We start from the raw sequence: 18,266 nt of genomic DNA on the forward strand, positions 1-18,266 counted from the left end.
TTCTTACAGACAGTCAAGATTACTTTTATATTACTTTCTTTATTCTTTTATACAAAAATGAGCCGTTAAACTATCATTTGTTATAATTTTTCAAGATAGACTAGAACTCTGTGAGTCAGATGTGTCGCCTTGTGAACAGTATAGCTGTCACTTGAGCATTTTCTTGTTAAATATAGGTTATTTAAAAACACTACTCTTACAATGTACATGTACCTTTAACTTTAGTGGCATTCGAACAGATTGTACCAATGTTATATCAGGTTTAACAAGAACGGGTTGAACCGGGTGATGCTCCCCGAGAAGGTTCTGGACACAGGAAAGTATAAAAAAAATGAACAAAGGGCAAAAACTCCAAAATTAGGCAAAGCGGAGTTATGTTTTTTTGCACTGCACTTCTATTCAATGAGATCTATCTATCTATAAAGTTTCCTGATGATATCAGAGTTATGTCCTGGGTAAAAGTCAAAAGTGTAAAAATTAACAAAGGGCAATAACTCCAAAATTAGACCAAGCTTCGTTTAGGTTCTTTAATCATTGCAGTTCTATCCAATTATATCTAGCTACCTACAAAGTTTCATGTTGATATCTCTAATAGTTTTAAAGTAATGTCCAGGACAAAAGTCAAAAAGTAAAAATAAACAAAGGGCAATTTCTTCAAAATAAGGCAAGGCAGAGTAATGATTCTTAAGCACTGCACTTCCACCCAATGAGACCTATCTATCTACAAAGTTTCATGTTGATATCTCTTATAATTTTAGAGTAATGTCCCAGACAAAGTTCAAAGTGTCAAAATGAACAAAGGGCAATAACTCCAAAAGTAGGCAAGACAGTGTAACAGTTCTTGTGCACTGCAAACTTACTCAATGAGATCTATCTACCTACAAAGTTTCATGTTGATACCTCTTATACATTAAGAGTTATGTCCCGGACATAGTTCAAAGTGTAAAAATAAACAAAGGGGGATAATTCACAAATTAGGCAAGGCAGAGTTAAGGTTCTTGTTCACTGCACACCTACTCAATGAGATCTATCTACCTACAAAGTTTCATGTTGATACCTCTTATACTTTTAGAGTTATGTCCCGGACAAAGTTCAAAGTGTAAAATAAACAAAGGGGGATAATTCACAAATTAGGCAAGGCAGAGTTACGGTTCTTGTGCACTGCACACATACTCAATGAGATCTATCTACCTACAAAGTTTCATGTTGATACCTCTTATACTTTTAGAGTTATGTCCCGGACAAATTTAAAAGTGTAAAATAAACAAAGGGGAGTAATTCAAAAATTAGGCAAGGCAGAGTTACGGTTGTTGTGCACTGCACACCTACTCAATGAGATCTATCTACCTACAAAGTTTCATGTTGATACCTCTTATACTTTTAGAGTTATGTCCGGGACAAAGTTCAAAGTGTAAAATAAACAAAGGGGGATAATTCAAAAATTAGGCAAGGCAGAGTTACGGTTCTTGTGCACTGCACACCTACTCAATGAGATCTATCTACCTACAAAGTTTCATGTTGATAACTCTTGTTGTTTCAAAGTTATGTCCCGGACAAGAAAAGGGGACGGACGGACGGACGGAAAGACGGACGGACAGACGGACAAGGCGGCGACTATATGCTCCCCCGAAATTTTTTCGGGGAGCATAATAAAACTGTTTTATTATCAAAAATATAAATACCATGGAGAAGTTTTACACTGACAGATCAAATGGAGGACTCTCAAGCACTTCAGGTCAATGACAAAAGCTTACATACCAAATTTGGAGTCAATCAAACTTATAGTGACCAAGTTAGGCTCTGGACAAGGCTATTAAGTTAAAAAAAAATTAACAAAGGGCAATAAAAAAAATCATGAAGTGCAGAGTACAAGTTCTTGTGCACTGCACAGTTCTTCTCAATGACCTCTATCATCACATGAAGTTTTAAGGGTTTTAAGTCAATAGCTTTTTAAAGTGTACGAGAATTGGCCTGGACAAAAAAAAGTATTATAATTAACAAAGGGCAGTAACTCTAAAATCATGAAGAACAGAGTACCAGTTCTTGTGCACTGCACTTCAACTCAATGAGAGCTATCATCCTATGAAGTTTCAAATCCATAGCTTTCATAGTTAAGGTGAAATGACTGAGACAAAAATAAAGTATGAAAATTTACAAAGGGCAATAACTCAAAAATCATGGAGTACTGGTTTTTGTGCACTCCACTTTATCTCAATGAGATCTAACTTCCTATGAATTTCATGTCCATAGCTTTTATAGTTTAGGAGAAATGGCCGGACAATAATAAAATATGAAAATTAACAAAGGGCAATAACTCAAAAAATAAGAAGTGCAGAGGTCCGGTTCTTGTGCACTGCACTTTTTTTAATGAGATGTATCATCCTATGAAGTTTCAAGTCCAAAGCTTTTACAGTTTAGAGAAATGACAGAACAAAAATGATGTATGAAAATGAACAAAGGGCAATAACTCAAAAATTAAGGAATGCAGTGTAATGATTATTGTGCAATGCACTTCGAGTTATTGAAAGAAGCATGCATACCAAGTTTGAAGTTAATCGACTAATAATGACTGAGTTATGCTCTGGACAAGCCTAAGGGGATGCCGCCGCAGACAAAAGCAACCCCTATATGTCGCCTTTTTTTAAAAGCAACACAAATAGTAAGAAATGCATGCTGCCACAAATATTCGGCTCATCTGTCTGGTCATTAATTATAAAATGAAATATATAAGTAAATAGATGCTGGACTATCATTTTGTTCTTGATGAGCAACAAATTATTTCACAATAATTTATTATTATTGACAAAACAAAAGAGCTGAATGCACAAAACCATTTTCGACTTTTGACTAACTCTTGTTTGCAACATTATATTGTCATGTCCAACACCACTGTCTGATACCCACATCCAAACCATAAACATTTAAATGTTAATCAACTGTGATATGGATGATGGTCCAACACATCAAGGCTAAGTTATCTTAAAATCCATCCAAGAATGAACAAGAACCAGTTGATGCTCCCCGAATAGGTTTTGAACGCAGAAAAATATATATCTTGTAGTTTCAGACTTATGTCCCAAACAAAGTTCAAAGTACACTAATTCAAAATTTAGGCAAGACAGAGTTACTGTTCTTTGCACTGCTCATATACCAGTGATATCTATCTACCAGTAACCTACAAAGTTTCTTGCTCATATCTCATATAGTGTCATAGTTATGTCCTGGACAAAGTTCAAAATGTAAATATGAATAAAGAGCAATAACTCCAAAATTAGACAAGGCACAGTTGCGGTTCTTGTGCACTGCACATCCACCCAATGAGATCTATCTACCTACAAAGTGTCTTGTTCATATCTATTATACCTTCAAAACTATGTCACGGACAATGTTCAATATGTAAATATGGACAAAGGGCAATAACTCCAAAATTAGGCAGGGCAGAGTTATGATTTTTTTGCAATCTACTTCTACTCAATGAGATCTATCTACCAACAAAGGTTTATGTTGGTATCTCTTCTAGTTTCAGAGTTATGTCCCGGACAAAAATAAAGTATAACAAGAGCTGTCAGAAGGACAGCGCGCTCGACTTTTTTAGTGCTTGCCTATAAAACAAAACTTTGACAGTTAAGGGCACACAAGACTTTAACTAGGAATTTCTAAGTACAAATCAAGAAACATTTTCACAGAGTTATCTTCTCTTGCTTACAGATAGGTCTCATGATGGCACATAAGAACTCCAACTTCCAAAGTAATATCTCAAATGGTTAAGTCAACAAGTGGACAAGAATGAAAATCTTAACTGAGTTTCTAAGTCAAAAAGGGCCATAATTCAAATAAAATCCTTAACAGAATTACCTTCTCCTGCCCATGTTTTGGGACCATGATGGTAAACAAGTATTCCAACTTTCAAATTAATATCTCAAACAGTTCAGTCAAAAAGTGGACTGGTACTAAAAACTTAACCAAGATTCTAAGGCGATAAAAGGCCTTAATTTTTAAAACAAATCCTTGACAGAGTTACCTTCTCTTGCGTACAGATGGGGGTAATGATGTGAAATAGCATTAAAAGTTTCAAAGCAATATCTCAAAGGGTTAAGGCAATAAGTGGATTTTACCCATATTCAATGTATTTTCTAAGTCAAAAAGGGGCATAATTCTGTCAAAAACCTTGACAGAGTTATGTCCTCTTGTCTGTTGATGAAGGTCGTGATGGTAAACAAGTATGGTCAGTTTCAAAGCAATACCTCCAATGGTTTTGAAATAAAGTGAGGTGGTACAAAAAACTTAACCAAGCTCAATACACTTTCTAAGTCAAAAAAGGGCCATAATTCTGTCAAAAACCTTGACAGAGTTATGTACTCTTGTCTGTAGATGGAGGTTATGATGGTGAACAAGTATGGTAAGTTTCAAAGCCATACTTGTAATACTTCTGAAATAAAGTGGGGTGGTACGAAAAACTTAACCAAGGTGTGACGCCAACGCCGACGCTAACGCCGACGCCGGGGCGAGTAGGATAGCTCCCCTTTTCATAGAAAAGTCGAGCTAAAAATGAACATAGGGCAATAACTCCAAAATTAGGCAAGGCAGAGTTACGGTTCTTGTGCACTGCACTTCTATCAATGAGATCTATCTACCTACAAACTATCATGTTTATAACTCTTATAGTTTTAGAGTTACAAGACAAGTGGACAGACTGATAACTGGACGGACAAAGCAGCGACTATATGCTCACCCTTAAGGGAGCATAAAAATTATTATATGTTCTTTTACAAAAATATCTCCTTTGAGATCAGAATGTTAAATTGATAAAAAAACTAGAAATGTGTCCATAGGACACGGGTGCCCCCACCGAGCCACTGTTCTGTCAATCTTTTACCTAAGTCAAGGGAAATAACTCTACAAATATTTGATAAATCCACAAGCGAAACCCCAGGTGCAAATCTAAAATATGCTGAGCAACCTGCCCATAAGGTTTAATGACTATGTCAAATCCAAGTTGAAAATTGCAAAAATTTTCTAAGTGAAGGGCAATAACTCTAAAAATACTAAATAAATCCCCAGACGAAAATACCTGGTGCACAACTGCACATGCTGATCAATATTTCTGTAAAGTTTCATGACTCTAGGTCAAATACTTTTTGAGTTACGTGCGACACATGTTGAAAATTGCCAAATTTTACTAAGTCAAGGGCAATAACTCTGAAAATAATAAAAATATCCACATGAAAATACCCAGGTGCACAACTACATATGCTGATCAACATTCCTGTAAAGTTTCATGACTCTAGGTCAAATTCTTTTCGAGTTACGTGCGACACAAGTTGAAAATTGCAAAATTTTACTAAGTCAAGGGCAATAACTCTGAAAATAATAAAAATATCCACATGAAAATACCCAGGTGCACAACTACACATGCTGATCAACATTCCTGTAAAGTTTCATGACTCTAGGTCAAATATTTTTTGAGTTACATGCGACACAAGGCTGAAAATTGCAAAATTTTACTAAGTCAAGGGCAATAACTCTGAAAATACTGAAAATATCCACATGAAAATACCCAGGTGCACAACTACACATGCTGATCAACATTCCTGTAAAGTTTCATGACTCTAGGTCAAAAACTTTTTGAGTTACATGCGACACAAGTTGAAAATTGCAAAATTTTACTAAGTCAAGGGCAATAACTCTGAAAATACTAAAAATATCCAGTTGAAAATACCCAGGTGCACAACTACACATGCTGATCAACATTCCTGTAAAGTTTCATGACTCTAGGTCAAATACTTTTTGAGTTACGTGTGACACAAAAGTGAACGGACAGACGGAAGGACGGACGGACAAGGGTAAATCTAAATGCTCGCCACTAACGTGGGGGCACAAAAATTATTGGTAAGCAAACGAGCACTACAAGCTTCAGGAAACACTGATTTAATATATATTATAATGTGATACTCTGCATGTAACATAATTAGATCAACAAACATTTTTCACAAATATAATTAATGCTCCAGCAATAGCCTGAATAATCCAACATTAAATCATACAAATATCAACCAACTAACTTTAACACTTCATTTTTTTGTTCCTCAGTGCAAGTATTTAAGAATATTAGAAATGACTCGCTTTTATCATATGTGTCTAGCTTTATGTAGGCATCAGTCAAGTTTTCCTTAGAGTCAGAGATGGGTACAAATGTTGATAAAGGTATTGTAACATCCCTTCTCCTACCCCAGAAATTGATATGAGAGATGTTGACATCACCTGTGTCATCATTATACTTCATGATACAGACCATCTTAGAAATAATATCACCTATAAGATACAAACTTATTGTAGATGTTATCATTATAGTAAGGCTACTTAACATAAATACATAGGATACTGATCCCATTATATATCCTGCATAAACATATGGTACAAGTCCTGTAACTGCAACTGTCTGAAATATTTTTAGTTTTGACAGAGTGCTTGCGTAAGTTATACGAGGAAAGGTATAAATTGTCCTAACAGGATCTGTCCGTTCTGTGCTCTGTTCTTGTGTTGATTCTCCTTCTGGTTCAAATGATGTTGTTGAATAAAACCTTTGAGACTTGGCAAGATAAATATGTTGTTGACTTAATGATGATAAAGGTGCAATATTGGTAATCTTCGGAATAAAATCTTCAGGAGTGGTAAACTTTAACCGTCTCACTGTCTTGTGGATGTGATTGAAGCTTCCTGGAGTAAGCCTACAGCATAACATCTTTGCAGGAACTGTTTTCTTGTAAAAATCCTGTAAAAATAAAAAAATAAAAAGTTAAGTGGAAAACAAGATAAAGAAGAAAGAATTACATTTGTATAAATTAAGGTGCAACAATACATATTGAAATGCTACTATGACAGAAGGTTATTATCATCAGGTCATGTTTTAAGATCAATATATTAATATATCAACGTGAATTTTCATAATTATTAAAACATGACCTGAAGTAAATCGCTATATGCCACCGCATTGCAGATGCTGCGATGGCATAATTATGCATTCAACTTCTAAGGCAGTAAGGCATTTCATTTCTTGTCTATCAGATCTAACTACCTTTGAAGTTTCAAGTTAATCCCTAAAATAGTTTTTGAGTTATGATTAACAAAAATTTATAACAAAAACTATAAAGGGTAATAACTTCAGTATCATGCAAAAGGGTTATAACTTATAGTATTTAGGCACTGCACTTTTCATTGATAAAATCTACTCATCTATAAAGTTAAAAGATGATATCTTCAACAGTTCTTTATTCTTGCTACAGACAAAATACATGTATAATTATACAAAATAACCTAGGGCATTAATTTCAGAGAGAGTAATAGTTCAATAATTTAGAACTGCACTTCTCCTCAATGAGATATATCTATCAATTTATGAAGTTTCAAGTTGATACCTCAAAAGTTTTTAATTTTTTTTTAATAATCTACTGTAAAATATATAATTAATATATTAGTACATTTAAACCAGATTGTTTTCATTCTTTATTTAATGACAAAGAATTCACAATTTCACACACAGTTTTTAAAATTACAACTTCAGTCTATCAAAATTTAATGTGAAATCATCTCTAATGAAGTGAAATGCTTTAGTAAGTACTGATTTGAATAAATGCAGTATTCTAACACTACCCGCATTTTTCCCTATTGAACATAGAAGATTCAAAAGTGTATGTTATTATGCAGTTTGACATTCTATATTTAGATATGGGACATAATTATTATACACATGACGTAACCACTAAAATTGTGACGCGCTGACAATAAGTACTGGAACAAATCAGGCGAAATTTAGGTAAATATTAGGTACAGCAGCATTTATTTGTTGATGTTGTGTTAGAATCGAAATAATATATCCAAATCGGTGATTTTAATGCTTGTCGTTCGGATGCGCATCAATATATCACTATCATAATATTAGAATAAGAACAGTAGATTAATATTCTGTTGTCCCTGATTTGATCTACTTCAGACCACACATGTCTATTTTTGATTACATTATTAGTGTTATTTAGATCAATCAACAATTAACTATTCAAATTTATAACAAACAAATCATATTGTTTTAAGTATATACCCTTAAATAGTGTCTAATATTAGCAAATAGTGTCATTGAAATGTTTAATGCACAAAAAAATCTATTGAAAAATGCTGGAAAATAGGCAATGTAGTTGGACTTCCGGTTTCACTTTTGGTAACTTTATAATAGATTAATATGCTAAAAAGAGATTTATTTTAATCATTAATTGTGTTTGCTACTGAAAAAAGTAACATTTATAACAGAGCATCAGTATTTGACTGAAAATTCTGTTCTCAATGTTAAGTATTAATTACTGCAAGTAACCTAAACCATCGTCAGTTTTAATACATTTGTTATCATTTGTTTCTTATGTTTAAAGGAAGAAAAAAGCTGTTTGATCATCCTGTTCTCTTATCAATTCTATTTGCTATTAACAAGATCAAAGGAAAACGCCAAAACTTATTTATGGTGGGGTTTTACAAAGACAATCGTTACGTCATAACTTTGCTATCATGTCTTTTCATTGGTTGTAAGTGTCTGCTGTTACTGACTCTGATTGACTGGTATACTGAGAAATTATGCAACAATCTTGGTTGAATATAAATGGATAGTTTATTCAAATACTATGCGGGTATCCAGTAGTGTTTCTTCAATAATTAAGGGATGATGGATGAAGCATGATAATAAAAGGAATGACGGATTAACGGATGACATAATTATCCCCACAGTGTCTGAATGAATGTCGCGCAACCTGTGATAATAGGCTGGCTAGAACCCTGTTAATATTCTTTTATCCACTTAAATAACCCTTTCTCTCATGAGCATATTGTGAAAATTGGCCGTTTTCATTGAAAAGCCTCCTGTTACAAGTTCAAACTGCTATGAAACTATGAAAAATGCTTCAATACTAATCAAACTTGGCACAAATGTTGACTGGACCATTGCCTTTGTAACAACATGCTCACTCTTAAATTTCCTGTACCATGGCAACGAGGGGACATCTCAAAATTGCCAAAAATCACTATTTTGCATTAACTTTTTCCATCAAAATTGATTTCAAAGCGCTGCAACTTATCAATGGATTGAGATAGAGTCAAAGGCTTTGAAACGAGTGTATAACATTACCTTATGATCAACCTGGGGTCATTTTTAGCCTTTCACAAGTCCAAAATTTTCTTGATGAGGGGGACTGCCACCCCTTCAAATCCCCCAAACAGAAGGGAGCACATCCCCTTCTGGCAACCCCCTAATGTACCTTTTTGATAGGGGGCGGCGCAAAAAAAGTGGTCAACTTTTTTAGCAACATTTCCCAAACGAAAAACAGTCTTTTTAACTTTCTTGCGATTTTTGACGCACAGATATGTCTAGTTGTCTACGTCCCGCGAGGGGTTTGACATTAAATGAAGATATATAGGTAAATAGATTCTAACTTTGGTTGTCTGTGTTGGACAGTTATCTACCACTGAAATATGAGGCACCGGTATACTCATAAAGGGTGTTGACTAAGGGTGTAACGGTTTACCGGTATACCGATATATTGCAATATGAAAAAATTTATTTGGTACCGCGGTACGATTTTTGGAAAACCGGTATTTTATAAAAATCATATTTTTCAATTATTTGCCTTCTAATTTTGTACAAATTTCACATAAAATCTTTAATTGGCTAATTTTGTTGGCGCCAACGTAAGATAAAAGTATCCGACAACTAGTACACTTAAAAGTCAATAAGCGGCCGCATAATTTACATAAGCGGCCCAGATGTGAAAGGTCACACGCGACTAGTTTTGTTTTTCAAATTGTGAGACACTTTACTTTCTATTTATTCCTTACATTTTTATTAAGTGTCTACTAAAATATATACATATAATAATAATATATAAATGTTACTCCATCTTTACATCAAAACATATACACGACAATACGTATTGCAATATATTGCAATACGTTTCAGCAAAATGGCAATATATTGCAATACGGTTTTTGCTGTATTGTTACACCCCTAGTGTTGACTCTAACAGTCTAAAATAGGAATAAATATTTAGTAGTAATTTACTTTGTCTAATTTCATTTTGACTGAACAGAAAATATCATTCAAACCAATACTGTTCCGCACGATTACAAACAATAACAACAAAAACTGGCGAGGAGGACGAGCATGTCTAAGGACGAGTTGACTGGACATCATCAATCTCTTCCATGACAAGGAACATATAATTTGTAACCTTTGCCCAACTGAATGGTAACCTTACCAGTTATTATCGTCCACGCATTTTTTCTAGACTATTTGCTGTTAGTTGTGATATAAAAGGTGAAAACGTAAAAGTAAAAAGAACAACAGGAGCTATAATTATGAATAATTTCCTCTGCCTTGCTGTTCGCAGCCAAGGTCTCCGACCCATCTCTATCATCAGACGCTTACTGTATAGTGTTGATTCGTTCGATTTCGAGTCATTTCGACCCAAGATGTTTTCGGCCCGAAACCAAATCGTGCTAGGTAATGTAACGATTCGCCACACTAACGATTCGCCACATAACGATTCGACACAGAGTAATAACGATTCGCCACAGTTAAATAACGATTCGCCACGTGTTCAAATACATTTTTTTTTCACATCTGTTTTCAAACTGTTGATGGAAAACTTTTTTCCATTTTATATTTCATTTGTTAATTACATAAATTAATTACACTAAATACACATTTTATTGAATGAAAACACACGAAAACCAAATATTTTATTAACAAAATTACATAACACATTTTATAACTTCGTTATTTATATAAACTGGAAAAATATACGTGTACGTACATTTAGTTTGTCTTGTAATTTGTCTTTGAATTTCTGAATATATTTAAATGCCATTATGTTTGTAATGTTTAGTACACGGACAATCTTTAAATATGACATTTTTTAAATGGATAAATCATGCCTTCTACTACCTTTAAGGTCTTTTCTAGTAGATGTTTTCATTGCCTACTTAAGTTATAGCCATACCTACAATTAGAAGAACTTCTTACGAATACAAACAGAACGTGTAAAGCGCATTACAACATAAATATTACTATTGCGAACTTTTGGAAGGAATTTGAATTTGACCATCTTTTGAATTTCATGAAAAAAAATCTTGAAAGATTTTTCCAGCATTCTAAAGGATTTGAAAGTTAACTAATCCCGTTTGCGTCTACAGCTTTCTTTTTCTAGACATTGAATCAATTTGAAGGTATTAAATTGTAATGGCTAAAGTTATAAAAATAGATAAAAAAATGTCTACAAATTTATGTGGGTATTTTATCTTTATTTATTTATATTATTGTTTTAATGTCATTTAATAATGTACTGGAAATAAAATTTCAAATTTCATAGATGCATATGGTCTACGAAATAAATGTGGTCTCAAAGACTACTAAACAATGGATAATTAGCCGGGAACATTTCTGTTTTATGTGACATAAATCAATTCAACTTAAAAGACATATATAATGTTTTAAGTCACATTGAACACATTGATTTTAACAATTTTTGAAAAAAGTTACAAGGACTGTTCTATCTCCAAATGTTTTCTTAGGTTTTTAAGCAAGGAAATATTAAAATCCACAAATCTTTAACGATATTGAGTTGTTCTCCGACACCACGTTTAGTAGTTTTTAAATTTTCAAAATCCGACAATTAAAATAAAAAGTTATGCAATACTAAATCTTTATATGCTTTTTTCTCAAAAACAAAAAAATGGCACTGAGAACAAAACGTTTTTCAAGCGACGCTGTGTTTCCACATTTTATACATGATGCCATCTAAAATTTGACACTTGCCACATGTTACAGCACGTGGGTTACTGTAGATACATCTTAAACAGAATGAACAAGGAGGAGCTGGCATGATTCTGATTTCGTTATTTTTCGTTTGTATACTATTTTATGTATGTGTTTAAGCTATTTAAACCCTCTTAATCGGCATTTATCGGCTCGCTCAAATTAATTTGTAAACAAACATAAGCTTAATTGCCGCATTGTTTTGAAATCTGAATACATTGTCAGATAATTAAAGGATTATTTCGGCGTCAATTAAATATTTCTACAACAATCCTAAGGTGATTGGCTTGTTTAAATTAAAGGTGTGACAAATGTTTTACATATGCGTTCTTTAATCAATTATCGTAAATCAATTTTCGTATGAACACACGTTTTTGCAATACTTTGTTTAAATATTTGACATAAATTATAATATATGAACTATATATTTATATATAAATATTAATTGACATATAATTATGTTTATGAGTAATTCAATAATTATTTCAACATATAATTACTTTCTTGTTAATGTACTCCTGTAATAATGTTACTTTGATAAATTGAAAATCCGCGATGGGGGCCTTAACTTCATATTACTTGTATTAAGATACATTATTAAATTATTGTCATTGTCAAATTATTAAAACAAAAGGAAAAAGTTTGTTGATTACTTAAAAATCATTGTTATAATCATACTGTGGCGAATCGTTATTTAACTGTGGCGAATCGTTATTACTCTGTGGCGAATCGTTATGTGGCGAATCGTTATAGTGTGGCGAATCGTTACTAATTCTCGTGCTATAGTGAATAAAATTGAATTCTTACGAAATAACTATATTTAATGTTATCAGGACATAAAAAACAAATATTTCGAGCTTACGATCAAGTCATGTTGTTCCTGTTGCCGTCCAGAAACTTTAATGTCGGCCCAAAGTCGGTGCCAATCTCCTAAATCTCCACGCAGTGATCTCCCCATTAATTCTTCGGCGTCACACCGCCCAAAAATGGAAAAACCTTGTTAACATTGTGGTCACATTTTTGACTCAATTGTCATCAAACTTGGTCAGGATGCTTTTCTTGGTAATTATTGCTCAGATGAGTTCTAGGTCACAGGAGCTAAAAATAGAAAAATCTTGTCAACACTAATGGCTACTGTTTTGGAAATTGGTCTGAAAGTTTGTTTTGATTATTTCTAAATCAAGTTCGAATATGGGTCACCTGGGGTCAAAAACTATGTCACACCGCCCAAATATGGAAAAACTTTGTTAACACGCTAGTGGTCACATTTTTGCCTCAATCATCATCAAACTTTGTCAGGATGCTTGTCTAGATAATTTCTCTGATGAATTCGAACATGGGTCATCTCCGATAAAAACTAGGTCACAGGAGCTAAAAAAAGAAAAATCCTGTTCATACTCTAGTGGCAACTGTTTTGATCCTGGAAATTGGTCTGAAAGTTTGTTTATCAAATTTGAATATGGGTCACCTGGGGTCAAAAACTAGGTCACTCCACCCATATATGGAAAAACTTTGTTAACACTTTAGTGGTCATATTTTTGACTCAATCGATCATCATCAAACTATGTCAGGATGCTTGTCTAGGTAATTGCTGGGATGAGTTTGAACATTGGTCATCTCGCATGAAATAGTTAGGTCACAGGAGCTAAAGATAGAAAAATTTTGTTAACACTCTAGTGGCTACTGTTTTGATCCAAATATCCTGGAAATTTGTCTATTTGTTTTGATTATTTCTAGGTCAAGTTTAAATATAGGTCACCTGGGGTCAAAAAACTAGGTCACAATGCCGTTATATGAAAAAACCTTGTTAACATTCTAGTGGTAACATTTTTTACTCATTCGTCATCAGACTCAGTCAGGATGCTTGTCTAGGTAATTGCTCAGATGAGTTCGAACATTCGTCATCTCGGATGAAAAACTAGGTCACAGGAGCTAAAAATAGAAAAATCTTGTAAACACTCTAGTGACTACTGTTTTGATCCAAATATGCTTGAAATCACTCTGAAATTTTGTTTTGATGATTTCTAGGTCAAGTTTGAATATGGGTCACCTGCATGGCAGGCCTCGCGAAAGTTGCCGGACCGTCGGACATGTCCGGCAAAAATCAGGTCGGTCCGATATTTTTTTTCCTAGTTCCGGACCTTATGTCCGGTACGAATACCGGGATATATCCAAGACCGAACAAGACCAAGTTTTCTCCCTTGAATAAAAAAATGTGAAACGAGTTTTGATTCGCCGTTTCATTATAAGTGTCCAATCAAATTCTAGATACATACGACCACAGGCAATCGGTGCGTGGCTTGGATAGTAGCTATAAAACTATTGCTTACCGGTCCAAAGTTAATCAAAAACGTCTATAGGTACACACTTTCAGTAGTTATTTGCACTAACTTTTTAAATTTCCCGACATTGTACATGTATACAAATCCTGATCAGGATATTCAAAGTATGCATCTTCTGTCATACCAACTTGTCTAATATTGCACATCATTTCTGCGTAGATTGCACTTTATTTGGTGAAAATTGGTTGACAATTTACAAAGATCTGGGAGGTAACATAAGGCCTGGTGGTAGGTCCACTTGCGAACCTTCATACCTTTACTATATTTATAGTATATATGGATGACATTTTTAAAAACAAATTTCCTTTGTTGATTATTTGAAAATAAGATATTTTAAAAACATTTTGAATGAAAAAATATTTTATTAGTGAAAAAAATATATTTACAAAAATAAGTGGGCGTGTTCATGTACATGTATACTTATAATCCAAGCCACGCACCGATTGCCTGTGCATACGACTTTCAATGAACTTTTACTCGGAAGAAAATGTCGGTGTTACTGCATTATTGCTATGGCGCTACCCCAGGAAAAAAAAACGTAAATTATCTAATGAAGAAAAAAAAGCGAAACAAAAGGCTATGTCTTTAAAAAAAACACAAAGGTATTACCATATACTTATATTTGGAAAAAAATTCGGTCAGACTAAAGTTCTTTCGGTCAGACAAGAATTGAAAGTTTGTCTGACCGAATGTCAGGCAAATTTTTCAGCAGTTTCGCGAAGCCTGGCATGGGGTCAAAAACTAGGTCACACTGCTCAAATATTGAAAAACCTTGTTAACACTCTAGTGGTCACATTTTTACTCAACTGTCATGAAACTTGGTAAGGATGCTTGTCTAGGTAATTGCTCGGATGAGTTTGATGGGTCAGGTGAGCAATTTAGGGCCATCTTGGCCCTCTTGTTTATAAGAAACATTATCTAGTAGTCCTCTGCTAAATGTGTTCCAATTATAGCCCTTGGTCAAAATTGGCCCCAAGGAGGTCATGGATTTTCCATATATAGTAAATATATAATAAATACTTCAAAAATCTTCTACTTGAAAAGTAAAACAAAAATTATTCAAATTATAGCCCTGGAGTCAAATTGGCCCCAAATAGACTTTCCTTATATGTGACTTTTCATAACCATCAGTGACTTTCCAGAGAAACATTGACTTCCATAGCGACCATTGACTTTTCAAAGCAACCATACATTTCAATAGCAGCCAGTGACTTTCCATAGCAACCACGGACTTCCATAGTAACCAGTGAATTTCCTTAGGAGCCAGTGACTTTCCATAGCAAACATTGATTTCCATAGCAACATTTGACTTTCAATAGCAACCAAAGACTTCAATAGCAACCAGTGATTCTCCATAGCAACCATTGGTTTTCATAGCAACCATTGACTTTCTATAGCAACCATGGACTTCCATAGGCTTAGCAATCAGACACTCACCATAGCAATCATTGATTCACATAGTAACCATTGACTTTCCATAGCAACCATTGATTTCCATAGCAACCATTGACTGTCTATATCAACCATAGACTTTCATAGCAACCAGTGACTCTCCATTTCATCCATTGATTCACATAGTAACCATTTACTTTCCATCACAACCACAGACTACCTTAAAACCAAATGATTTGTCATATCAACCATTAACTTTCTGTAGCAACCAGTGCCTTTCCATAATGTACCAATATTGCAACCATTGACTTTCCATAGCAACCATTGACTACCATAGCTGTCCATAGCAACCATTAACATTCCATAGCAAGTATAAACTTCCATGGGAACCAATGACTTCCCATAGCAACCACTTACTATGATGGCATCCCTTGAATTTCATAGCATTCATTTACTTTCCATAGTAACCAGTGACTTCAAAAGCAATCAGTGACTTTCCATAGCAACCATAGAATTCCATAGCAAAGAAAGACTTCAATAACAACCAGTGGCTTCCCATAGCAACCATTGACTTTCAGTTGCAACTTCTTTAGCACCCAGTGAATTTCAATAACATCCATTAACTTACCATAGCATTCAGTGACTTTCCATAGCAACCATTGATTTCCATAGCAACCTTTGACTTTCTATAGCAACCAATTAGACTTCCATAGTAAACAGTGACTTGAAGTAGCAATTAGTGACTCCCATAGCAATATGATTGACATTCCATAGCAACCATTGACTTTCCATAAGAACCATTGACTTTCCATAAGAAACATTGACTTCCCATAGCACTGCTTGCTTTCCATAACAACCATTGATTTCTATAAAAACCAGTGAATTCATAGCAGCCATTGAGTTTTCATAGCAAACTGTAAATTTTCATAGCATCCAGTGACTTACATAGCAAACATTTACTTTTCTTAGTAACATTTGAATCTATATACCGTTTTCATAGCATTCAGTGACTTCAGAGGAAACCAAAAATTTGTATTGCAAAATAACTATTGTTTACCTGAAGCAATTTGAACAACAAGAGTAAAATTTTTATACATAGACTATTTCAGATACAAATATAAACTTTATGATATCAGTTTGAGATTATGATTTTGTATCTGCTTTCGCTTAATAATTGAAAAATATTACTAATCTTGTACCTTGTCATTTTAAAGAGTATTTATATTCAGGTGAGCAAAATTAGGGCCATCTTGTTTCTATTAATAATTGGATTAACTTTAGACATCATTCTGTCCTTAACATATGCTTTTTTGATGATCAAGTGGGAGAATTTTCTTCAAAAAGAGGGAGATTTTAAAATTTGCAATAAGCAAAGAAGAAAGTTCTGATACAAATAAGAGGTAGATTTCTTTAACCTTTTACCCCATGAGCATATTGCGAAAAATGGCCGTTTTCATTGAAAAGCCTCCTGTAACATATTCAAACTGCTATGAAACTATGAAAAATGCTTCAATACTGATGAAACTTGGCACAAATGTTGACTACACCATAGCCTCTGTAACAGCATGCTCAATCGTAAATTTTCTGTTACCATGGCAATGGGGGACGTCTCAAAATTGCCAAAAATCACTATTTTGCATTGTTTTTTTCCATCAAAACTGATTTCAAAGTGCTGCAACCTCTCAATGAATTGAGATAGAGTAAAAGGCTTTTCAGCGTCGGTTACAAGTTACCCTAAGATCGACCTGAGGCCATTTTTAGCCTGTCACATGTCCAAAATTTTCTTGGTGATGAGGGGGACTTCGCCAAAAAAAAAACCCAAACAGAAGGGGGCACATCCCCCTTCTGGCAACCCCCTGATGTAACATTTGGATGGGGGACCGCGCCGAAAAAGTGGTCACTTTTTTTAACAACATTTCTCAAACAAAAACCAGTGTTTGGGGCCTAAATAGGTCATTTGTTCACTGTTTGAGGCCTCAAAAAGGGGGGGGGGGGGGGGCAAAAAGCCGTCGAAACACGCTTATATGAGGGAAAAGGTTAATTTGTGATTTATACCCCTTATTTTAAGAAATATCTTTGAAAATATGGCTACAGGAAGTGGCAGTATAATTATAATTCATATACTATGGGGACCAAGTAAGGTTTGATTTTAAATAATCAATAATGTGTTCATAGTTTAGAACTTCTAATGGAGGTATAATTTAACTGTAACCTGAGTTAGTGTTTTTGAAAATGCAAAAAGAGAGACTGAAAGGCAGTTAATTTGAAAAGGTATTTGAGCTGCGTCACAACAAAACCAATATAGTGTGTTTGCGATCAGCATGGATCCAGACCAGCCTGTGCAGTCTGATCAGGATCCATGCTGTTCGCTTACAAACCCTATTACAAGTAGAGAAACTGATAGTGAACAGCATGAATCCTGATCAGACTGCGCGGATGCGCAGGCTGGTATGATTCCATGCTGGTCGAAAACGTATTATGTTGGTTTTGTCGTGACGCGGCTCATTTGTTCATTACCTGTTATAAATGTTTTTTACAGCACAATCATGTCAGCAATTGAGAACTTACCAGATTTTATTCCTTATAAAGAAATTGAAGAAGCACGGACAAATATTGAAGGGCATGTATTAAGGATACCACTGTTGCCATTAAATATTGATTGGCCACATGGAAAAGTAAGGATA

At 34.3% G+C, this 18,266-nt stretch overlaps 1 protein-coding gene across 1 annotated transcript; it reads right to left on the reverse strand.

The window, feature by feature from the left end:
• Positions 1–5,912: 5,912 nt before the first annotated feature.
• LOC132757317 (transmembrane protein 186-like) lies at positions 5,913–10,474 on the reverse strand. Its single transcript, XM_060748571.1, has 2 exons — positions 10,290–10,474; positions 5,913–6,772 (listed from the first exon to the last, which is right to left on the reverse strand). Exon 2 carries the CDS (start codon positions 6,740–6,742, stop codon positions 6,050–6,052), a length of 693 nt encoding a protein of 230 aa, XP_060604554.1. The 5' UTR covers positions 6,743–6,772; positions 10,290–10,474; the 3' UTR covers positions 5,913–6,049.
• Positions 10,475–18,266: the final 7,792 nt, after the last annotated feature.

This window comes from Ruditapes philippinarum, unplaced genomic scaffold (assembly GCF_026571515.1).
Source record: "Ruditapes philippinarum isolate M1 unplaced genomic scaffold, ASM2657151v2 ctg3234_1_1_1_1, whole genome shotgun sequence".
NCBI lineage: Eukaryota > Metazoa > Mollusca > Bivalvia > Venerida > Veneridae > Ruditapes > Ruditapes philippinarum.